The 25,803-nt window shown below is 40.5% G+C and overlaps 1 protein-coding gene across 1 annotated transcript; it reads left to right on the top strand.

Annotated features, from left to right (window-relative positions):
• Positions 1-1,802: 1,802 nt before the first annotated feature.
• Positions 1,803-23,302, top strand: LOC128136202 (zinc finger protein 366-like). Its single transcript, XM_052775404.1, has 5 exons — positions 1,803-1,853; positions 3,909-5,236; positions 7,348-7,539; positions 13,863-14,037; positions 19,065-23,302. Exons 2-5 carry the CDS (start codon positions 3,938-3,940, stop codon positions 19,571-19,573), a joined length of 2,175 nt encoding a protein of 724 aa, XP_052631364.1. The 5' UTR covers positions 1,803-1,853; positions 3,909-3,937; the 3' UTR covers positions 19,574-23,302.
• The last annotated feature ends 2,501 nt before the right edge of the window (positions 23,303-25,803 follow it).

The raw sequence follows: 25,803 nt of genomic DNA, 5'->3' as shown, positions 1-25,803 counted from the left end.
TGACTGAAAAAACAGCTGGTTGTTCAATAAGGCTGGAGCTCTCCAACTGTTCAACTTTAGCTCAAGAAATGTAATAGTGTGTCATTTGTCACTGATCCTCACCACATCCTATGCAGAAACAGCTGTTAGATTTCATTCTTTCCTTATAGATGCCAGTATTTCAGGCCTCAAGAGGAGAGCAGAAATGTACTCTTAGAGTGCACAGTTTCTACAGTTATAGATGTTCATTTAAACATGGAATTTCTCTTCCAGCTAAGAGCAGCTGTTCAGCCTATTCAGCCACCTTTAGCCTTCCTACACTTTCCTCTGTTTCATCTTCTTTTGAAATAGAAAACACAAGTGGAAACCTCATAATAAAGAAGTAGCCTGTTTGTCAGAGGGTACATATAATTTTCACTTGTCTTGGTCTCATTTCAGTTTTTACCACTGTGTTGCCCACGAGCAAAATCAGAACAGTAGTAGTCAGTGTTTAAGTTGGAGCAACTTCATAACCTCCCATTTTTATTGCTGAGCTGATATTTATTCTATAGATAGAAGGCACTTTCATACTGGAAGCAGAACCTTGGTTCTATTGAAGTCTAAAGAAAATTTGCTGTTGACATCAGTATGGAATATTAACTGGGGACTATAACAATGTGTATGCTTGTAGAGTGAATAGCATGATTTACATACTTTTTAAAAAACCCTTTGTCTGTAGAAATATGATGAGTGGAAATGAGAAAGTAAATGGTGATTCTGTGTTAAAATCTCTTCCCCTTTCATGGAAGTTAACTCAACAACATTATTAGCTACTGCATAGATATTCTATTTTGGAAATACCTCAGCAACTATCTGAACTCACTGTAGCCTTTCTTTTCTTTTTTAAAAGGGCAGGGAGAGAGATTATTTGTGGTTCTATTTTTCAAAATAGTGTATTTCCAAATATACTTATTTACATAAAGAAAGAAACTGTGAGGATGCTTGTCTGTTCCAAAGAAATTAACTCTTTTATAAGCTCTGGAGTGCTAGGTTTAGGTTTTTTTTATGTTTAAGTGCCAACATAGCATGGAAATATCTGTCTCAGTGAGGTTTCCAGACCAAGTTTTCAAAACTGAAAAGCTGGAATACTGCTGATAAAAGCCAGAATTTTTAATGTCTATTCAGGTTTAAACTAAATGTTTAGAATCACACACTACTGCACTAGATAGCATTCCATGTTAAATAACTAGGTGCTGGAGAAAGAAAGAAGTTTTAAAGTGCTTATATAGGAAAGACAAAAGGTCCCTAGGAGATATTTAATACAAAAATCCTTCACTTCACCCCCCCTTATTTATTGTTGAGTACTAAAATGAGATCAGCTACTCCAGAGTCAGAACAAAATTAATGGGGAACTGTGATATTAAAAGCTTTAAAGTTATCTACTGAAGTTATTTAAAGAAGGGATTGCTCCTTAACTATTTATCGCATGGTGGTCAAATCTGCAGTCTCTTCTATGGTTTCCTCAGGACTCACGTTTTTATGGATTAAGTTCTGATTAATGTGAAGATCATGCCTCCATTCAAATTAGCAAGGGTTTGCTACCAACATGAAAGGAGATGAGAAGAGAGGCTAGATTTAATCTTTCCTTGATGAATTTCTACATCATGGGGCTTGGTAGTTTGAAGGGAAAAAAAAGCAGCAAGGTGATCCATATTTAGACTGTAAATCTGTACTTTCCCTCCCCTTTTAGGTGCTCTTTTGTCAGATTATACAGCACCTCTCTGACTGAGCTGGTCACTGACTGATTAAACATTTTCCCTTGTAGGCTTGGTCCTGTGATGTGTGTGACCGTGGACAGTGGAATAAAACTATATGCTCAGTGAAAGCAACCAAAGGTCAGTAGTGCAAGGAAATTATTTGTTTCTAGTAATTTCAAGCAGTTCTAGAGCCTCTGCCATAACTCCATGTTCCAGATATAGACTGAAATTTTGCATAAAACAGGCTGTGGAAGAAGGGAGGAACCGGCAGCCAAGAGACAAGAGAGCAATTAGACACAACTCACTGTCACTTCTATGTATTTTTGGCAGCATTTCAATAATCTAACAAAGCCAGTAAAGAATATAGCTGGGTTCTCAATTGCTATGGGCGTTCTGAAGCATTTTATACTCATTTTGCTGGGAAAGAATCAGATACACAAGATAAAAGACATTTGAAGGACAGGTCCATACTTTGAAGGGGAGATTTTGGTCTACAGGCATATTTTATGTTCAAATTGTGTGAGTTTAACATTGCTCAAGATGAATTTTGAAAAACTTTTTTTCCCTTTTGGAAAGAAGTAAAGTCTTTTTTGGTATTCAGAGGATTCCCTTCCCCTTCTCCCTTTTTAATAAGTCAATCCTTTGTACCCAAAGAGTCTTCAAGATCTAACTGTTCCTCATTTTGCCCAGGGAGTTAGGGTGACAAGGAAACATAACAAAATGCATACTCCCTAACAATCCTCTCTGATGGAACACACACATGCTTATATATATATTTATATATATATATGCATGCACACACATATATATTTGTATATATAGTGTGTGTGTCTGTGTATATATATACACACACACTCTACTGCCAATCAATGAGCTAGGGACTGAAAGTCACATCCTAGTATAATTATTAGATACTTATCCCAGTTTTAAGTAATTTTTTTTTTAGGCTTTTGCCCTATCATCACAGGTGTTTTTACAATCATCATTTTAGAGATCCTACAATTTTCACTTCAATTACCATTCCTTCTTTGTGCATTGATTGATCCCTTTGTCTAAAGTTTCCATCTTAAAGTTTTGTCACTGAGCCTTTGGCTTCACACAGTATCTCAAAGATAATTCCACAATCATCTACTCTATTAGAAGGAAGTAATCTGTTTGCAAGCAGGTTTTTAAGATGCCTTCTCTTGTCCACAGCCTAACTAGGTCAGAGAGACGTGCTTTTATCTATCTTTAGAAACAGATTTGTCCAGCATGGATCTTCCTGAAACAAAACAGGAGTGTCTTTAGTACTCTAACCACCTTCATGCTCTCCACCCAATATTTCCAAGAATGGTTTTATAAATAGCATCAACATATTACAGGTAACAGAGGGAAAATATGTCTAGTTTTCCAACCTAACCTTCACCTGGTTGGACAGATGCATGTACACAGACATACACACACACACACACACACACACACTTTCAGATAAGTGCATCCCTAGAGAGCCAAGGCAAAAGGTAGAAGCCTTATTTAAGATGAACCAAAATTCATAATCAGTATTTTAGATGAACCCCAAATTCAGGAGAAGCTCCCTGTACAATCAGTGGAATATAAAATTTTGCCAGAGGACAATTATTAATCTGCCTTGTCACACTGTACCATAGAAAGGATTGGAGCATTCTTAGGTGCCAATTACTCTGGAGACCTGAGGGGTTGTTGACATTAGTTCTATATTTAGTTTTAAAGTGGGGTTTTTGCCCACCTGTTTAGAAACAAACAACCCCCCCCCAGATTATGTCTGTAAAACTGAAAGTAATTCAGAGAGTGGTCAAAGGTCTTTCCTCCCCCAAATCTGCCAATTCTAGAGCCTGTGCATGCACAGCCAATGACAGGATTTTGCCCACAAATAGCCTGGCTGAATTAAATTAAGCAGAAACATTGCCATACAGATTCATCTGCTAAGTAGTATGGGTCAAACTTGATTTAAACCACCAATTCTACCACAGGAAGACCAAAGCTGCTTTGTTCTCCACTAGCCAATTTAATTCTGCTTTAAAAGGCATTTGTCTTATATGGGCCTAAGACATCCTTAGTTGCATTTAATTAAAAAACCCAACAACCTCTAAACTAATAAACTAGACAATAAAATGTTAACCCCAGGAGAACAGGAAGAAAAAAAGATATTTGGGGGGTTTTTTTGTTTGTTTTAAGGAATTTGAGCAACACAGAAAAAATTAAATATGATGAAGAATGAAGAAACGAGTTTTAATGTGGACAGTACACGAGCCTCTCCCTTTTCCTGCTGCCTGCAGCCGCTGAGCCCTGTTACAAAGCCACAAAGAATGACTCCATTTGGTGAAGAATTCAGACCACACCTCTCACATTTCCACTATGGCCATCCTCCTCTTGGAGACATGGAAACTTTCCAGGGGTCCTTGGAAGGAGGGTCTCGGAAACGCAAGAGCATGCCAACAAAAATTCCACCTTCTATCACTCTTGAGGGTTCCTCATCACCACCAGACAGACCTGAAGATCACAATGATATAGGCTCTTCCAGTCTCCCCATGGTGTTTCAACAGCCAGCACAGCCCAAATACAGTTCTCAGATGATCGACCTCTGCAACTTTGGTTTTCAGTTCTACAGAACTCTGGAGCACTTTGGAGCCAAGCCCATTAAGCAAGAACCAGTGAAGCCTAAGATGGCATGGCCCAGTAGCCCAGCATTCATGCAGGCTCCTTACCCTTATTATCCTAAAGTCCATCCTGGCTTAATGTTTCCTTTTATTGTGCCCCCAAAATTTCATTTCAGGAACCCCTTTCAAATGAAAAGGCCTCCAGAGCCACCCTTCAGGAGGGCTGAAGTAAGAGGATGTGGTGAAAATAAACAGAAAGTGGAAAGAGTAGATGTCAACCTTCAGATAGACGACAGCTACTATGTTGATGTGGGGGGTGAACAGAAACGCTGGCAATGTCCCATGTGTGAGAAGTCCTATACATCCAAGTACAATTTGGTCACCCATATCTTGGGGCACAGTGGCATTAAGCCACATGCTTGCATCCGATGTGGCAAACTTTTCAAGCAGCTGAGCCACTTGCACACGCATATGTTGACACACCAGGGCACTAGGCCACATAAGTGCCAGGTGTGCCACAAGGCTTTCACTCAAACCAGTCATCTTAAGAGACACATGATGCAACACAGTGACATCAAGCCTTACAACTGCAGGATCTGTGGCAGAGGTTTTGCCTATCCCAGTGAGCTGAAAGCACACGAGTCTAAGCACGAGAATGGCCGAGAGAACATTTGCGTGGAGTGTGGTCTGGACTTCCCAACCTTGGCCCAGCTGAAAAGACACTTAACAACCCACCGTGGCCCCATACAGTACAATTGCACTGAATGCGATAAGACCTTCCAGTACCCGAGTCAGCTGCAAAACCACATGATGAAGCACAAAGACATCCGTCCGTATATCTGCACTGAATGTGGCATGGAGTTTGTGCAGCCTCACCATCTCAAACAACACTCCCTAACTCACAAGGTAAGCCATCACGAGTTGCACTGTCACCTTACATCAGAAGGTAGCACAAGGATTACAGACTACTAGATACATGTACCTCCTTGGAAAGAAGGTAATCAGTCTATAGAGCCTCATGCTGGCCCTTTGCCAGTGGGGGAATTTTATGCAGAGCAAAAGCCCCAGCAGCACTGGCAATACTAGAAGCCAGATGTCTCTGTCAGTCTTAAGAAAGTACATGCAAAAATGTTTTGCTATAAACAGGAGTTAAATTTAAACACCTGTATTACTTCCCAAAATTGTATTCACATCTCTCTGTTTCTGGGTTTTATCTTCAGAATGACCTTCTGTAAAATAATATAATTTTGTAGAGCTGTCTAACCCCCCTGAAATTTTAACAGAAATTTTCTACTGAAAAACAGATCTATTGCTTTGCTTCCCTTAACTGGGAAGTAGGTGGATATGCAGTAGGCTGTATGTATGCAGCAAAAGAAAGTATATTATTACTCATCAGAATTTGAAGAATCATTATAATGAGACATTTAGGGAAAAAAACCAACCTAAGAAAAATTCCCCTTTGTGCATAAGTTATCCAGAATGTCAGTTAATAAAAGTGGACAAGCAGGACCATAATCCCAGGCAATTCGTATCAAGTGGCAGTCTTGCCACTGCTGTCAGTAATGACAGCAGTGTCAGTTAGACTAGGAGCAGGCTTTGGAACACATCCAAAAGGATCACTTTAAAAAATAGGAAAAATATAAGTGTTCCATTCAACAATATCTGAAATTAGTTTATCCACCTTTACAACAATGTTATTAAGACAAGTCAAAAAATCCACACATTTTATAAAAATTTGCTTCCAGTCTTGCATATTTTTTTCCTTTGACACTTGAATTTTGGCTTTTATATGAAAAATGGAAAGCTACAGCATTTTAGTCTAATAGACAGATTTTCTTTTAAAAAACAACCATCTCTACTTCCACATTTGCTTGTTCTTCCCTACTACACTATTATAATTTCTGCTCTTTCTGGAAATTCCCTGGCCTTTGTATTTACCAAACAAAATTCTACTAATTCAATACTCGATAATTTTTTGTCATAGGAAATGCAATGCCCTTGAGCCTTTAGAGAGCTTCTGCTTCTTTGTCCACAGCTGCAGCTGTGAACATAATTAACAGTACTTAGCTGCCCAAATGTAGCCTCACATCAGATAAGCAGAGTTGCTGTTGGTGTTCACAGTTTTAGCTTTGCAATTAACTATGAAAACCACTTACTGGTACAAAAGTAGAGATTGTTTCAAGTCATCTTTGTAATGGGGGCCTGCAGGAGGAGTAATTGCTCTTGGCACTTCACTAGTAAATCCTCATTACCTTCAGCAAGTTATACTCAAACTCTGAAAGTGTTTAGTGGTAAATTCATTGATTTTCGTAGCATCTAAATGACTTTTTGAGGAGCTAGACCACATGGTGTGACCAAGAATATTGAATTATGCATTAGTAAATTGGCATACAGGGTGCGAGAAATGCTCTGTAAACACCAGATAAAATGGGGTCACTCCATTAGCGTTAGTGCAAGTCCTACTAAGAGTAAATAGTTTTTTCTCTTCCTTGAATGTAACATGTACATCCTTATTTGGTGGCATTGCTTGAATACTTCTCAGTTATTTCAGATTATTTTCTATAGCTTTCTTCAAAAGAGGGACAGGTCTTTTTTTAGAAGCCAATGACACTCAATTACCATAGGCAGGCACTACTTTAGTCTCTTAACTGGTTAGCTTTTATTCTTGCTCAATAAGTGTACACATTTGACCAATATTTTACATAAGCAGCAGAGTAGAACAGAGAAGCTCTGCTACTATGTCTCACTGATTTGTAAACTTACTGATGGAAACAAAACTCATTATTTCATTAAGCTTACATTTTGTTTTCCCTCTCTACTTCTCAGTTCTTGTAAGAATTTGCTAAGAAAAAATACATAAGTATCTGTTACTTTAGTAAATTATGTTAAAAGCAAAATAATTTATTACCTGCTTTGCTATTGAAGAATGAATAATTAATATATTGCTGTACTGAAGATGAAGTTATCTAGAAAATATTCCATCTACAGAATTTTCTGATTTTTTTCTTTTCTTACAGGGTGTGAAAGAGCACAAATGTGGAATTTGTGGCCGGGAATTTACTCTGCTGGCCAACATGAAGCGACATGTCCTGATCCACACCAATATCAGAGCCTATCAATGCCATTTGTGCTTCAAGAGCTTTGTGCAAAAGCAGACTCTCAAGGCTCACATGATTGTTCACTCTGATGTTAAACCCTTTAAATGCAAGGTAAGTGTATCTCCTTTGGTGGCAGAGGCATAAACCCACTGGATATTTCTGTGATGTTATCACCTGGTGATATGGTAGAATTAGAAAAACAAGACTTGCTAACACATTCTACAGTTGTATTTAAATTAGCATAAACAGTCTAGTTTCCTTTCTTGATTGGGTTCTGCTTAGGTAGCACAAAATAATGGAGGTAAATATCTGTGATTTACTCCCTTCCCCTTCAATATCAGTAACTATCATCCTCAATTTTTTTTTTCTACTTGCATTTAAATGCCACTGTGGTTTGAGGACAATAAACATACCTGACATTTGCTCTAGTACAGCCATCCAAACAGAAGTCTAAGTGCTTAATAGCTTGAAACACTGACTAAACACATAGATCAACTTGTGCACCCTGCAGAGGACCATGAAAAAGCAGCAGCCATGACTTCACACAGTGATGCTATGCAACAGACCAGGGAAGGACTCAAAGAAAGCTACAGCAAAACTGAACTGCAGAAGGGATTTGAATGGGCCAAATGGAATTACCAGACTGAAATTCAGGGCAGGACATCAGTATCCTAACGAAACGGCCTTTGAGACCATCTGGCCTTTTTAGGATCCTCTGGGAATTCCAGTTTGCTACCTCCCTCCAGCACATTGGAGGCTGACATTCCCTTTCCATCCCCTCTTCTCCCCCCTCCCCATAAACTTTTGAATTTGAGCTTTCTTGACTGTGCTCATCTCTAATTTCTTCCTTATGAATGTTTATATTCTTATTCAGTATCAGACACTACATCTGTTCCTTTTGCTGCCTATATGGTTCATTATTGTAGCCATACCTTGTGAAGTCAAAGGCTGCAGGTTTTATTCCCACTTTGATCTGCTCTAAGAGGGCTATAAATATGGAGTGGAGCATATTACCCAGTTTATGCCTAAGTAACTGAAGACTGATCTGGAAGCAATTTCTAGAACTCTTTCAACCAACATCTTTATGGAATTAAATATTTTCTTAAAAGGAGTCGTTCATCGAGAAGCAAAGCTGGATGAATGTTCTGGTTTTAGCTGGGATAGAGTTAATTTTCTTTCTAGTAGCTGGTATAGTGTTATGTTTTGGGTTCAGTATGAGAAGAATGTTGATAACACACTGATGTTTTCAGCTGTTGCTCAGTAGTGTTTAGTCTAAAGTCAAGGATTTCTCAGCTTCTCATGCCCAGCCAGCAAGAAGGCTGGAGGGGCACAAGAAGTTGGGAGGGGACACAGCCAGGGCAGCTGACCCAAAGTGGCCAAAGGGGTATTCCATACCATGTGACATCACATCTAGTATATAAGCTGGGGGGAGTGGGGCTGGGGGGGATCGCTGCTCGGGAACTAACTGGGCATTGGTTGGCAAGTGGTGAGCAATTGCATTGTGTATCACTTGTTTTGTATATTCCAATCCTTTTATTATTATTATTGTAATTTTATTATTGTTATTATCATTATTAGTTTCTTCCTTTCTGTCCTATTAAACTGTTCTTATCTCAATCCACTAGTTTTACCTTTTTCCTTCCGATTCCCTCCCCCATCCCACTGGGTGGGGGGGAAGTGAGTGAGTGGCTGCATGGTGCTTAGTTGCTGGCTGGGGTTAAACCACAACAATGAAAAATTTTAAATGGAATTATTTTCTCTTGAAAAATGTAGAACTTCAAAACGTCATAGGAAAATATGGCTTTCAGTGATAATTTTAATAGGAAAATGTCAAAATGAATCTTTTTTACTTCCTCATTTTGCTTTGATAACTTTGAAACATTTCACTTTTTGAAAAAATAAAAGCAAAGACAGCCAGGAACTGGAGTACCAACAGTATGTTTTCCAGCCAGTAACAAAAGCTCTACAGGAACACCTGTTTTTCTTATTTTTTTTTACTTCTCTGTCCCCACCCAATGTTCCTAGGAGGAAAGAAACAAGTAAGCACAGTGAACCAGTTTCTCCTATGGCTGAAGGGGTATGAATCAACATCAATGCCCCTGAACAGAGTGGAGATCCTAACTATAAGCAAAGGGAGAATCAGGAATTGCTCTTTGGCATTACGAACATCCCTTGCCTCTCTGGCAGAGCCCTTGCAAGATTTGAGCAAGTATTTCTGGCTGGTATTCAGAGGGTTAAGGCAATGACCAGATAGCAGCCTTTTGGCACCAAGCTCCTCCTCAGCAGAAGGAAGGATATAGCTGTATGAACAGCCTGCTTAACAATGGCTCACATGTCCCCCAGGAACTGCCTGCAAATAGATTTCATCTTGCTTTCTCTTGTACTTTTCAAAGCTTCCTGTTTTCTCACGGTCCTTTTGTACAGTTTACAGTCTTTCTCCCTCTCCTTTGAGGAAAGGAACACCCTTCTTATGAAGAAAAAAAAAGAAAAAAGAAGAAGAATGCAGGGGAAAGAGCACAGCAGTACCCTTTCTACTTCACCACATGCAGTGGTTTTCTTTACCTTTTTCTCACAGCAAAAAAACCCATGAGGCCTTCCTATGTGTCTAATCACAGCTAAGCATAGACGATCTGAAGTGAGGGTGTAGCAGTTGTCCCTTCTGTTTCCTCATCCAGCTGCAGCCTGGATCTCTGATTTATCTCTGGAGTGAACTTCTCTAGCTTTTAAAGGCCTGAGCCCATGCTTCCTTGTTTATTTCTGTTTTAAACAAAAACACTGGAGTTCTGAAGGAGTTGCACCAACTGGTGCAATAATGCTAATTCTGATTTGCAGGGGAAGCTCCTATGAAATTTACAGTTGCTTTTAGTGCTGAAGTCAATAATGTTTCAGACCTGTAATACAGAATGCAATGAAGTTTTCTCCAGCCTAGAAAAATGCACTTTGCAGCAGATGTTTTGAACTCCACTTTTCCCCATCTAAAATCACGGGTTTAGATTAGGAGTCAAAACCAAAGAAAATGTTAGAGATAAGTACTTTGGGAAGAAACAAAACAGACTGACAAATCTAGAAGGGCGATACTTCATGCAGGGGCTTAGGAAGACAAAATCTAGTGTTAACCTAATTCAGCTTTTCTAGCAAACTGTACTGAAGTCCATTTCACCAGCCAGTGCATCAAAGTGTGTTCAGCAGACTTGCAGCTGAAGTCTTTCTCTTCAGGGCTTGAATTTTATTTTGTCTAAACTAGAGAGCCTAACAAAAGGTCCACAAGTAAACCATGTCGTTCCTGCTATCCCAAGATTTCTTGCATGAGCTTTGCATCTCCCTGAGTGCTAAGATGCTCTGTGGTGACTTCTGCTGGAGCTTCCTCCCATGCAACTGGCTCTGGGTCATCTTTCACACTCTGCTCATCAGTGCTCACACCCCTGTCCTGTCACAGAGGAAGAAAATCTTGTACACCTTCCTAGTTTGGTCTGCAGATTCAGGCTGTTGTTTAAGCACTAGCTATGAACCCCAGGTAGCTCTGAGTTGCTGTCTTTCAGCACGTGAGCCTGAAACCTGCTCCCTTCACCCTCTGAATCACGGACATTAATCTGAAACTCATCTTGTGCCTTTTGAAGGGGACATCTTACCCAGATACCATGCCACACAGAACCATGGTTCTGAAAAACAATTTTCATATCTGCATTTCTTTCATTTTCCTGCCACACCTCCCTACTCTGGTACCTTTTCCTCATATCCCCAGAGGAGATTTCAGGACAGGAACATATTACACATCCCTAAGACTGTGCATGACTTTGGGAAATGGAAAACCTACCCCCTTCATTCAGAGACACAAAACTTTTATGCTGTAAGGATCCTCTAGGAAGTCCTCTCTCTTTTCATTATGAAGAGAAATAAATGTTGCCTTCACAGAAAAAAAATGCTCCTACCAGACCCATTTTACTACTCAATACCTTATAAAGATATAGATTTGCATGAAGTACTCTAGCCATTCACCTGTTAAACCTGATTTTCCTTGATTACCAGTTTAGATAGAGAAATAAAGACCTAGCTATCAGAAAGCAAAAGCTGGTGAGAACACAGATCAGCCAAGCAGAAAACCAGAAGCCTTCTGCTAAGATGTATTAGAGAGGTATTATTGGCATTCTTGTAGCCAGAAAAATATTGACACATCATAGATCGTTCCAGCAGCTGTCAAGATATAATCAGCTGGCATTCTTCCTTGTGAATTTTCTGTGCTTATCAGTGCTTCTTCTCTTTGTTTCCTCCCAGCACTTTCAGAATGTTTTTTGGTGCATTCATTTCACTGAATATGTCATCCAGCAGATTAGCTTTCTTTGAATGCAAAAGAGAGACAGTCCTCTTTCCTAAGTGGATGGATGGCCCTTGGAATCTGATACCTTACTTTTACAAATTAATAACTCATTTTCAGTGATTATTTTTTTCTTTTTTTTTATTTTGCTGATAAATTAATTTGCTAGAATGTTCATTTTAGTAAAATCAGAGATCAAATCACAGAAGAGAACTAATGCAGCTGAAGTAAATATTTTTTTAAAAGCAAGTGAATATTTCCAGACTTTTCCTTTTTGCAACATTAACTCAGCTCTAGTTTTTATTTAAAAACAATACCACTGCAAATTTTTATATTAATGAACTGCTTCCATTTTCCCTGAAGAGATGGTTTAAAAAGCAAAGGATATAGTACTACTTCACCGAGGATCATTCCACTACCTACATTTCATCCAGATATTCCAGGTGATGGCTTTGTTAATTTGAATCAAAAAGTACTGTAGCAGACCTTCTGTACTACCAAAATAAATTAAATCAGAAATCAGATTGGATCAAAAATTTGGTAGAATCTCAGTAATTGCTTTTTAATAATTTTCTTCCAGATGAGTACACTGCTTGATATAAGTTTCAGTTACTCAGTAATGGTGATTCTGTCTCATATAGTAATAAAGATTGTAAAAAAAATTCTGATGGTAAAAGTATTTCTCTAAAAACATTCCAAAAGAAGAGCTTAGTTAGAAAGCAAACACAGAAGTTTGCAGTGGATGGAAATAGCCACTTGAATGTGAATAAAATTATAAATCATGATAGGGAAAGACCAGAAGACAAGTAAGACTAGAAGCTTGTAATAGTGATGCCAAACTCTCATGTCTTGAATCATAGAATCATTTAGGTTGGAAAAGACCTTTAAGATCATCGAATCCAACCATTAACCTAACACTGCCAAGTCCACCACTAAACCATGTCCCTAAGTGCCACATCTACATGTCTTTTAAATACCTCCAGGGATGGTGACTCAACCACTTCCCTGGGCAGCCTGTTCCAATGCTTGACAACCCTTTCAGTAAAGAAATTTTTCCTAATATCCTATCTAAACCTCCCTTGGTGCAACTTGAGGCCGTTTCCTCTCATCCTATTGCTTGTTACTTGGGGAAAGAGACAGACACCCACCTCGCTGTAACCTCCTTTCAGGCAGTTGTAGAGAGTGATAAGGTCTCCCCTCAGCCTCCTTTTCTCCAGACTAAACAACCCCAGTTCCCTCAGCCGCTCCTCATAAGACTTGTGCTCCAGGCCCCTCACCAGCTTCATTGCTCTTCTTTGGATGGGAGAATGTATTTGATTTATAAGGGACCAGAGTACAAAAGGACCCATTTAGATAAACAACAACAATGAAAAAAACCCCTTATTGTTTCATCAAATGGAAACCTGCAAGATCAATGGCTCAAGCTGTCAGGAACACGCTTCAGGGAAAGCTGAGTCATTCTTGCAGCTCCATGATTGTTTAAGTTCCAGCTTACTCACCAGAGACACTGAAACACAGAAGCTGGTAAACAGAAGATAAGAGGATCAGAGAAAAATGGGGGAGCAAGAAAAACAAGAAAAAAAAGAATTTCTTTTTCTAGCTTTAAGCAAAATGTGCAGCCATTTCATTTCCACTTAAGGAGAAGTAATATTCTGCTTGACTGTTTCACAGAAATCCTTCATTGGTTTTATCTTGTATCTCCGTCTCTGCCTGGCATTGTTTTTGATTAAAGGTTAGATTTATAAACTACAAATGAAATGGTTCACCAGGGCAGAAAGTTATACTTTGAATTTCATTCAAGTTAAGAGCCTTTCAGGTTATGTACTTAAGCCTCTCCCCTCCTTACAACGACATTCCCTGATTTTGGGGAATCCTTGACTGTGTGTCTCTTCCTAGTCACCAAATTAAAAAAAAATGGCAGCAGTGCAGAAGGCCCTAGATAGATCAAACTTAACCACATATTCTTGTCTGTGGGTTTTTTGTCTGTATCTTTGAAAAACAAATTGCAGCCAGAAGCTGCCAGGGTTCAAGTTGAGAAGGGTAGGTTCTATTTCCTTTTAAAATGTTCTCCTTGGGAGCACCCCTACAAACAAATAATTTTCATTTTTACTGTTTTTGACAGCTGTGTGGAAAGGAATTTAACAGAATGCACAATTTAATGGGACACATGCACTTGCACTCAGACAGTAAGCCTTTCAAATGCCTCTACTGTCCCAGCAAATTCACCTTGAAGGGGAACCTAACCAGGCACATGAAAGTCAAACACAGCATCATGGAAAGAGGATTTCATTCTCAAGGTAATATTTTTCAGTTATTCTCTGAGATGTTTGAAGGTGCATATCAGTAAATCCAAATGGGCTTTGTACCACAGATCTACGATCTCGTACCACAGAATCATAGAATGGTTAGGGTTGGAAGGGACCTTAAAGGTCATCTAGTTCCAACACCCCTGCCATGGGCAGGGACATCTTCCACTAGACCAGGTTGCTCAAAGCCCCATCCAACCTGGCCTTGAACACTTCCAGGGAGGGGGCAGCCACAACCTCTCTGGGCAACCTGTCCCAGTGTCTCACCACTCTCACAGTAAAGAATTTTTTCCTAATATCTAATCTAAATCTACCCTCTTTCAGTTTAAAACCATTACCCCTCGTCCTATCACTACACTCCCTGATAAAGAGTCCCTCCCCATCTTTCCTGTAGGCCCCCTTTAAGTACTGGAAGGCTGCTATAAGGTCTCCCCAGAGCCTTCTCTTCTCCAGGCTAAACAACCCCAACTCTCTCAGCCTGTCTTCAGAGGAGAGGTGCTCCATCCCTCTCATCATCTTTGTGGCCCTCCTCTGGACCTGCTCCAACAGGTCCATGGCCTTCTTATGTTGGGGGCCCCAGAGCTGAATGCAGTACTCCAGGTGGGGTCTCATGAGAGTGGAGTAGAGGGGGAGAATCACCTCCCTTGACCTGCTGGTCATGCTTCTTTTGATGCAGCCCAGGTTACGGTTGGCTTTCTGGGCTGCAAGCACACATTGCCAGGTCATGTTGAGCTTCTCATCAACCAACACCCCCAAGTCCTTCTCCTCTGGGCTGCTCTCAATCCACTCATTGCCCAGCCTGTATCTGTGCTTAGGATTGCCCCACCCAGGTGCAGGACCTTGCACTTGGCCTTGTTGAACTTCATGAGGTTGGCACGGGCCCACCTCTCAAGCCTGTCAAGGTCCCTCTGGATGGCATCCCTTCCCTCCAGCATGTCGACCGCACCACACAGCTTGGTGTCATCAGCAAACTTGCTGAGGGTGCACTCAATCCCACTGTCCATGTCGCCAACAAAGAAAGATGTTAAACAGCGCCGGTCCCAATACCAACCCTGAGGAATGCCACTCATCACTGGTCTCCACTCGGACATTGAGCCGTTGACCACAGCTCTTTGAGTGCAACCATCCAGCCAATTCCTTATCCACCGAGTGGTCCATCCATCAAATCCATGTCTCTCCAGTTTAGAGACAAGGATGTCATGCGGGGACAGTGTCAAATGCTTTGCACAAGTCCAGGTAGATGACGTCTGTCGCTCTTACCTTGTCCACTAATGCTATAACCCCGTCGTAGAAGGCCACCAACTGCGTCAGGCACAATTTGCCCTTAGAGAAGCCACGTTGGCTGTCACCAATCACCTTCTTATTTTCCATGTGCCCTAGCATAGTTTCCAGGATGATCCGCTCCATGATGTTGCTGGGCACAGAGGTGAGACTGACTGGCATGTAGTTCCCCAGGTCTTCCTTTTTTCCCTTTTTAAAAATGGGGGTTATGTTTCCCCTTTTCCAGTCAGTGGGAACTTCCCCGGACTGCCACGACTTCCCAAATATGATGGATAGTGGCTTAGCCACTTCATCCGCCAGTTCCCTCAGGACCCGCGGATGCATCTCATCAGGTCCCATGGACTTGTGCACCTTTAGGTTTCTTAGATGGTCTCAAATCTGACCTTCTCCTACCGTGGGCGGTTCTTCATTCTCCCAGTCCCTGCCTTTGCCTTCTGCGTCTTGGGCGGTGTGGCTGGAGCACTTGACGATGAAGACTGAGGCAAAAATGTCATTGAGTACCTCAGCCTTCTCCATGTCCCAGGTAACCAGGTCTCCCGTTTCCTTCCGGAGAGGGCCCACATTTTCCCTAGTCTCCCTTTTATCACCGACATACCTATAGAAGCTTTTCTTGTTGCCCTTGACGACCCTGGCCAGATTCAATTCTATCAATCAGGGCTTTGGCTTTCCTAACCTGATCCCTGGCTGCTCAGACAATTTATCTGTATTCCTCCCAGGCTACCTGTCCTTGCTTCCACCCTCTGTAGGCTTCCTTTTCGTGTTTGAGTTTGTCCAGGAGCTCCTAGTTCATCCATGCAGGCATTTTTGCCTGACTTCCTCTTTGTTGGGATGCATCGCTCCTGAGCTTGGAGGAGGTGATCCTTGAATATTAACCAGCTTTCTTGGGCCCCTCTTCCCTCTAGGGCTGTATCCCATGGTACTCTACCAAGCAGATCCCTGAAGAGGCCAAAGTCTGCTCTCCTGAAGTCCAAGGTAGCGAGCTTGCTGTGCGCCCTCCTCACTGCCCTAAGGATCTTGAACTCCACCATTTCATGGTCACTGCAGCCAAGGCTGCCCTTGAGCTTCACATTCCCCACCAGCCCCTCCTTGTTGGTGAGAACAAGGTCCAGCATAGCACCTCTCCTCATTGGCTCCTCTATCACTTGGAGAAGGAAGTTGTCATCAACGCATTCCAGGAACCTCCTGGATTGCTTATGCCCTGCCATGTTGTCCCTCCAGCAGATATTGGGGTGGTTGAAGTCCCCCGTGAGGACCAGGGCTTGTGAATGTGAGGCTGCTCCTATCTGTCTATAGAGATTGGAAGAGATTGAATCCCATAAGCCTGGGCGGTTGTTATTAACTATCTATATTACTCCAGTGCTATAATTCAGAGATCCCCAAGGTAGTGACCCTTGTCTCAGAGACCTTTCAGACTAGATATCTGATGACACAGAGGTACAGACCGAGACAGAGTAGTAGATGGAGACAAAATGAGACAGTACTTGTGAGCACAAAGGAAATAATTTTAGCACACTAAGTTGCTGTTGCCAGGTGTTAGGGAAAATATAGTCAGTAGTGTTAGAGCAGAGGATTTATCAAGCCATACCAAACATTATTGTACTTAAGCCCAGGGCTGCCCATTACTGTGGGGAAGGTGCAATATCCACATCACCGCAGAGCTTCTCCCAGCATGTGGGTACCCCTGAGACACAAACGGGAGTGAGCTGGTGGAGGCTCAGCCTTAGTGAGACTGTGGCATGTGTAGTTGGCCAGGAGAATGATTGGAGGACATGGCTGAAATTGCATTGATCTTCCTGACTGAGGATGTAGTTCCATTATTTTTTAATAAATTTTACAGGTTGGGGGGGTTGATTCCCAGATGCTGACAGACCACAACCTAGCAGCCATGAACAAGCAGACATTTTTCCCCAGACACATCTGGTTAGGAGTTTTTAGTTTTTCTCTCATGTTTGAGGTACATCCCCATGGTTTTAAACATGGGGATAAATTGTAAATACATTCAAAGCTGACAAGCAAAAAATCTAGAAGATTTCACGGGTCTTGTTCACTGCTTATTCGATTCTAGTCTGGAATGGGAATGGAAGCCCAAATGGCTCTACATCCAAGAGCCTTTCTGCTTAAGATATGTTTATTCTGTGATGTATTGACATAGCTGATGTTAGATAAAGGCCATAAGCTCAGACCCAGTTTACAAAGAAGCATGTGGACAGGAGGAGACACTCCTCCCTCATCTCAAAGTATATGGGATTTTTGACCACTCAGGGTATCCTGCAAAGCATTTCCTACCTCCCACCCACCACATACACTTCCTAAAATCACCCTCATGTGTGCACACATGCCAGTGCTATCTAAAGAAGTGGGGGAATTGGGGGGATTGTTTTGAGATTTTGAGTATCCAAGATATTTTGTTTATTAAGACTTTCTGGATAAATAACTCCTTCATGGGTAAGATTTCTTGGTGTTCCTCAAATTCAGGCTTTAAGGCAGCCTAGCACATATGGAAAACATATACTCTAATGACATTTGGGATAAAATTTACAAAGATCCTAACAGATAATAATATAAATGGCTCTTTTTTCCCTGTAAATCTCCTACAGCATCATGCTAGTTAGACAATTACTTGTAATTGAAGACAGCCTAAGTGCTTTTCAGTGTACAGAGATTCTTCAGCCCTTGAGGCTTATCAGACATAAGACAGTTTGTGAAGGCTGCCACCTGCTCATGAACCATTTTAACAAATACAACCTGTTGCAAAGTAGCAGCTGTATCTAGTGAGGCTGCATAAATCCTGCAGAAACTGGATTCAATTACTGAGGAAAAAAACCAACCCCAAACTACGAAGTAAAATAGTGGCTTTCATAGATTTTTGCTATTGGGTGAAATCCTTACTCCAGTACTGTCATCTTTCTTTTAATTAAGATGGACTATACCTGCAGTGTCTGAATCTTCTGTGCATCCTGATGGTCAGAGCACATTTAAGTCCACAGATACCTCCTGAGTAACGTCTGGGTTTCCAGCAAGAGGAACAGAAAGGAGACGCTCTGACAAATATTAAGACAAACTAGATCCAGGACCACACTCAGATTTATACTGCACAACTCAAAATCATCATTTGATTATAATGATTTTTTCAAGCTGAAGCACTATCTAGTGCATATAGCTTTTCAGTGGTACTAGATGAGAGAGGAAAAATCAAGGAGAGCAGAGGTCATAGACTGATGAGACATGATTGTGTTTTCATTTTTAAAGTAGTAACTTTGAACCAGAGGGTCCATAGAACAAATACGTTAACATGTTTTTAATCTCTTCCATTCCTCTGGAAAAAGATGTACAAAAATGGGGACTTTGATTATGGCATGTGATGGTTTAGATCAAAGTGTTCCTTTAAAAAAAAATAGGAAGGAGGAAGTAGGTAGGTTCACTGGCAAAAATAGTTTACAAGAGGCCAGGACACTTCACTTTTATTCCTAGCTCTCTCATCAAGTGTCTGGCATGTACAGCACAAAGTTTTGTGTGTCCTGACCTGGCTGTGAAGTGGATATGATAGTACTTCTTTTAACAGCATCTCAAAGGAGATGCCATGAGATGTAAACAGTAAAGTAGTTGGTGATAGCTGGGTGGAAGACAAAGGTAAAATATTAAATAGAAGGCCATCTCATGTTTTTTAACCACATATCACATAGTAAAATTTGCTATATATAAATTGTTCCTTTTCTCCCCCCTCAAACCACTACAAGGTTTTAGAAGAAGAATTTCTCTGTCCCAGACAAATGTCTTGAGAAGCTTGGAACAGGAAGAACCCTTTGATCTTTCCCAGAAAAGCCAAGGGAAGGGAATCTCATTTAATTTGGATGGCGAGAGTGCCAAGGGAAGCTCATGCCAGGAAGAGGAAGACAACTGCTATGAGACAAAGCATTACAGCCCTGGCATGTACCATCATGACAACAAGCTGTACGTGGCTCAAGATCTGTCTGGCAAACCTGAGTGCATGATGAACTGCAATGAGAAGGAAGAAATGCTAAGTGAGGGAGGACTGGAGAAGAGAATAGGAAATTCAGACAAACAGGAGAGCCAAGGAGAGAGAGACCTTGTAAACAACAAAGAACACCTCAGCTTTAGATCCTTTGAAAAGGCCAGACTTAGCCATTCTCTCTCTGATTACTTGTATTTCAAACACAGTAACAAGAGTTTGAAAGAATTACTGGAAAGAAAAATGGAAAAACAAACAATGTTTATAGGCATTTAAATGGACATTTTAAAACAGCTGGAAAAATGGAACCAGATAGCTTTTAGCATGAACTGTAATTTACCAAAGCCTGGAAGTTTGTAGTAGTCTTTAGAAATAAACAAGCCAAATGAATAAAAATATTTTAAGGTGAAACACATACGTTAGAAGAATAAAGCAGTCCAAGGTCACCAAGAAATGCAATAGATATTGAACACTAACATTTTTATACTTATCCAATTGATGTAAAAGCAGACAGTGGGGTGGGTACAGAAGTTTATTTTCCTTTATCTGGGATGGTAGACACTTATACACAATTTTCTAGTTATCAAAAAACAACATACTTTAGAGTTTGACTTATTATCTGACTAAATATATATGAACATTTCTAACCATAGGTCTCAAAAAATCTGAAAATGCTAAGTATTTCACAGTATAAGCAAGAGTACCGTTAAATATGGTGTGCATGAAAGTGCTGTCACTCCCAGAACTAAATACTTTCATTTACTGAAGTTACTGTTTTAGTTCAACCACTTACAATGAGAAATGGGAAACAAATTAAGAAGAAATGCTAACATCTTGTAAGATAGTGAAGTGCAACTCTGCAAGGCTTTGAAAGGACTGGAATTTGTTATGGTCACAGAAGCTTTTCCTCTGGCACAAGAAATGTTCATGTTTTGCTATGTTTCAGTCAGTAAGGGAATATTCAGCACTTCTTCAAGTGAAATAGCATGAACTGCATTGACATTTTGTTCTACTGTCTGCTCAGACCAATACATTTAATCATCATCAGCATGTAGCATTTGCAAGTCTTGCTGTAATTACACATAAAGCAATGAGTCATTTCATTCAGAAAATGATGTAATTTTGCTGTTTATCTGTTCATTTTAACTTAGCTAGCAAGGATGATTTTGAAATTCCCAGGTCTGATCAGATTTTGTTTTAGAAGGGATTTTATTTTACTTTAGAGGTCCCCAGAATGGCAATGCTATTTAGGAATAATTTGTAATGTAAATCCCTTTTCTTGCATTCTTCCTAGAAAGTGGAGAATATTTCATTACAGTGAAGCCTTGAGACTATGCCTGGTCACATAGTCACACTAAGCTAATTCACAAGCACCCATGGATAATTCATGTTAGAGTAGTAAAGAACTCATCTAAAACTGTAAGTGATCAGTCAGAGGAATTGCAAACAAAACTATTACTGAGATAAGGAGGCAGTGCCAAGTGACCCAAGCAAAAGGATTAGATGATAGTCCTCCCTACTGCAGAACATAATGCAGCTGGGTCTAAGACACTTATAAAGAGGCCCCAAGGGACAAATTAAAAGTGAAATAACAACCTTCATTGTGAAGCACCTTGCTTTCCAAACATAAGTTATTTTCACACTGTTTACATTGGCACCATTTTGGGAACAGACAGTAACAGCCTTGCTTTTGTTTTTTAATAGCTTTGAAAATGCTTTATAGAAATTTGCTCTCATAACCAAGTTATTTCCCATTTTTGAAGGATTAGCTTCCTTATTTTGCTTTGAATAGAGGCCCAGAAGTCCTGTAGAGACATTGCCTGTCCCCTGGACTTTGGGACACTAATTTTCTTTTTTCCTCCTTCCTAATCTGTCTATCTACCTTTTTCTTGCAATGTTGTGGAAAAAAAAGTATCTATCTGACTCTTCTCTGTTATTTGGGTTTTCAGCTTGTGATAAAACATTAAATTAAAGACCAGTCTCCACCACGTCTATATTAAATCACATCCATACCATTTCCCTGCATTATTACATGAAGCCTAACTTCATCCTCTTGGAGAGCATCAGAGCAAATAAGAGTGACCGCAAACTCATAAAACTGAGATGCTTTCCAAACCAGATGCTCAAGAAGTCTTGCTGAGGAATGGTAAATTGGCAACTCTATAATGAGTCTGGGCAAGTGAAGGCACTTGGTTTGTTAAATTAGAGGCTTTTCTGCTGTAAAGGGCAGCAGGGAGAATTCTGCAAGACACTACAGAACAGAGTAGGTGGATGAAAAGTCAAAAGTTGGGTTAATAAAATTTGAGGGTAAAGAAATACGATGTATTTACTGAGAAAGTGAAGTTGTAGGTAATCTTGGACTGAGCTGTTTTGAGTCTGGCCACCAGGACTCAGCCATCTCCTTGTGAACCTGAGTTCTCCAGGCTGCTGGACAGCCTCCAGTCTGTGAAGGCAAAGACAGGTGCTATGTGCTCAGCAGCTCAAAGGATAAAACATTTTATGATAATATTAGAATAGAAGTTTATCCTGTGCTGTGTCCTATAAAACATGTTCTTGGAAAGTTACCGGAAAGCTACCACACTCACATTTTTACAACTCTGTATTGGTTTAGTGGCTATTCTCTGATTTCTCTCTTCATACAGTGCTGCTGTACTCTGCTGTTATGAGTGTACAGTTAAGAAGTAATATAAGTACTATATTTATTATTCCAAGAAGTTTTTTATAATTATTAACAGTTTTGAAAATGTCATGTATGCTTAGCTGAACAAGATGTAACAGAGTTAACATTTTGTACTCCTAACAGATTTTGCAAATGATGTGTATATTTATTTCACACAGAACACTGGGTTCCTATTTAAAGACCCAACTCAAAAAATGGACCAACTATCTGTGAATATTTAGTTTCTGGCTTTCTATCTCAATAGTAAAAGTATGTATGATGTATTGTATTAATTTAAGCATATAAATATATGTACTGGAGATGCTGCTGTACTTTGTATTGAAATAGATCTGGAGTTCTTGGCACCCTAGATATTTTATATAGTAAATGCATGGGGCTGGTCTGACAAGGTCATACTTCACTCAGCACCACTGAAGAGTGGTCCTTGTAAAGGGAAGCCTAAATGAATGAAAGAGGACTAGTTAGGAGACAAAGGCAGAAGGGCTACCAGGTCCTCTGAGACAGAGAGATCACTTTATTATTACAGACTGCAGGGAGGACATAAAGAATGCTCTGGAATGATTGTGGCATTTGGTAACTTAGACAAGCTAAAAAAGAAAGATGTAATCCTTATCTTAAAGACGTTTCAAAGATCTGCATCCTGCAAAAAGAGAAGAAAAAAACAACCAGATGTGTTATAAAATTGAAGTTAAGAAAGTAGGAATACCTGTATAATTCAATGAATAAGCAGAAGACACTAAACTCATAATTTCTTTTTCTAATGGAAAGCATCACTTCTAAGTAAACTCTTGGATTTGTTTGTTTGTTTTAATGAGATCCTGATGGACTTGGCATCATCAGACTTCACAGAGGCAATTTTAAGCTTTTAAGTTTTTGAACACAGAGAGAAAGCAACTGGAACGCTGGCTATAAAATAACTCAGGTAATAAAATAGAGGTATTGAGTTTCTAATTGTCAGAGGTATATACCTTAAAAAGAGCAAGAAGGCTTATACAAACACTAGAAATACATGTAAGAGGCTAAATGAAACAGAACTAAGCCTTTTTTGCTTTCTTGTTTTCTTATTTTCTTATTTTTTCCTTGTTTTGATTGCAGGTAAAACCACTATGAAGATTATAAACTAGTTCTACATGAGGAGGTAGATATGTTTCTTTAGCTGGGGAGTGACCTAGTTCATTTCCATGTGACTCAATATCAATGATACTCAAAGTTTCCTCTTTGCCAGCTGCAGAAATATAATTTAGAAAAACATATGTTTGGTCATTTTAATTTTTGTTGAAAACTGAGCTATGCTCACTTATGTCTTCAAACAAGCAGAAAGGAAGTAAAAGAGAGTGTCTCAGATGTTCCCAGGGGGCATTTCTATGCCTGTAGTGAAATGTGGGGAAAGGCCCAGTGTATCTAAAGTATTGTCATGGAGACAGCAAAATTTATACAGATGTTATGACAAAAAGAAGTGATGGAAAAGAAAAACAACCCTAGTTAGATGCTAACGAGATAGGATATCTCTGACAAGAGCAAGTCACTGTCAAGTTGCAGCATGTTAGACCTTCAACAGATCAAAATCCCAGTTTAAGTAACAAGGCTGTATACACAACCCCTTGCTAAATTGGTCCCATTAATACGCTCTATGGCTTGTGTAGTGTGATACAACTAAATGTGTTTGCCCACTGGTTCATGATGCAAAGATCTGATCTAAAAACACATGCGGAGTGTCAGTCATTTCAGCACTTGTAAATGATGAAACACTAAATAGGGATCACTGCTAAAGCTGTTCCCAGATATAGAATAGACTAGAATAGTTCAGTTGGAAGGGACCTACAATGATCATCTGTCACGACCTGGGCTGAACAGACCAGGGAGTTGTGTTGAATTCGGAAATCCCTCGGGCTAAATTAAGGTGAAACGACACCGCACGATCAGTTAAACATTTTATTCATGGCAGAAGCAGCCTGAACTTGGGAGGCATAACAGTAGGTGGCGTGGTTTCTCTCAACAGGAATTGGCATGGAACTACCTCAGTGAACCGTGTAACCTGTGGTAACCCTATACATCAATTCGGGGAATAAGGAGAGCCCTCCCGTTGAGTCACAAGGTTCAGAACAGACCCCCTTGCTTTCTAGACTCCTTCTCAGAGAAGAGCCTAGGGGCAGCTGGATCCACTCCTAGTCCCAGACTTGGTCAACGGGTTTATGTCTTAAAGGGATGAGGTGTAAGGATTATGAAAAAGGAGAGAGAAAGAGCGAGCGAGACAGAGAGAGAAAGATTTCACTGGTCCTGGGTCCAGCATTGGTCCAGTCAGTCTAAAGATTCAGTTCCGGTGGGCGCGCACGCTTGGGGCTTCAGTTTGTGCCCTTTTATCATCTCCTTGCCCCTCCTTCGGATGGGCACTCAAACTCATTAGGCTAACTAGGTGTCATGAGCAGTTTGTGCTTTCAGAACCTTCAGGAAATGGGTCGGTGGGCTTGGGGGTCATTTGGGGAGTAACTTCTCCCTCCCTGCAGACATGACCATTGTTTGATCTTTGGCCATACATGGTGAGCTGCCCCTCTCAGCATATCTGAACACGGTGCTGCACATCCTCCGGCACGCCCTCCCTGTCCTGTTGCTGATGTCCTGTGCTGATCTGTGCTGTTCCGCTTCTTTTCATCTGTGGTTCATTGCTCTGCAGGGTTTGTTGTTACGCAGAGTTTGTTGTTATGCAGAAGGTGCCCCACTGCAATGTTTGAGACATTAACTCTTTCAGTCTCTCACACCACCACCTTCTTAAATATGTTATCACAGAGGCGCTACCACCGTCGCTGATGGGCTCAGCTTTGGATAGTGGTGGGTCTGTCTTGGAGTCGGCTGGCATTGGGTCTATCGGACATAGGGGAAGGTTCTAGTAGCTTCTCACAGAAGCCACCCCTGTAGCCCCCTGCTGCTACCAAAACCTTGCCACGCAAACCCAGTACAGTTGCTTACCCTAAACAGTAGCTCATACATGCTTGTTACCATCACTCTGTGGGAGGCAGCCACCCCACAGCCAACCAGCAGAATGGATCATGACAATAGATTGTGCAAGCATCACCCACTCCAGTGAAGTTAGTCCATTTTAATTATATCATCCTCAGGTTAAGCAAACCTGCCTAATTTCACTCTGAAGGGGATGAGGCATGCTCATGCAGCCTATTCCACCCACTCTTCTTTAACAAGCAGCTGTAGGACAAATATATTTTAAATGGCTGCACTCATTTTACTAATGAACACCTGATGAAGACATTTACTCACATGCCTGATTTCAGCAGTGAGGTCAGTAGTCCTTCTATCTGAATTGTATTAGCAGATCCAACTCCTGTGCAGCATGAACCCACCCAACTACTTGTACTCTGTTGAATAATATAGGACTTTTTCATTTCCATTTCCCCAGTAGTCTCATTGTGGGAGTCTAATAAACTTGCAGATGGTTTGACCTGCTTCCTCTGTTTCTTACAATCACATACTTCCAAGTTTATTTTTCCAAGGCTTTGGTTCTGCATTTTTAGGCTTCCATATAGAACCAATTTTTGTGTAGATCTTATCATGCATCCTGAGGAGAGTAAGTGCAAGTGATTACTTGCATGCATTTTTGACGGATGTAGCAAACTAGAAAATTATATTTTCCTATGTTTCTGCTTTTTTATTTTGTATTTAAAAAAATATTTCCTCTTTTTCCATTTTACTTTCTCTGATTAACTCTTTGGGAGCCTAGTGCACAGACCACTGATCAGCTTTCTAAAGGGGACCCTAAGTGTTCAGGATGATCTACTCCGAGACCACTGCTGCACTGACATTTCCATCCTTTTCT

Source organism: Harpia harpyja, chromosome W (genome assembly GCF_026419915.1).
Source record: "Harpia harpyja isolate bHarHar1 chromosome W, bHarHar1 primary haplotype, whole genome shotgun sequence".
NCBI lineage: Eukaryota > Metazoa > Chordata > Aves > Accipitriformes > Accipitridae > Harpia > Harpia harpyja.
This window is presented reverse-complemented; position numbering and strand designations above follow the sequence as displayed.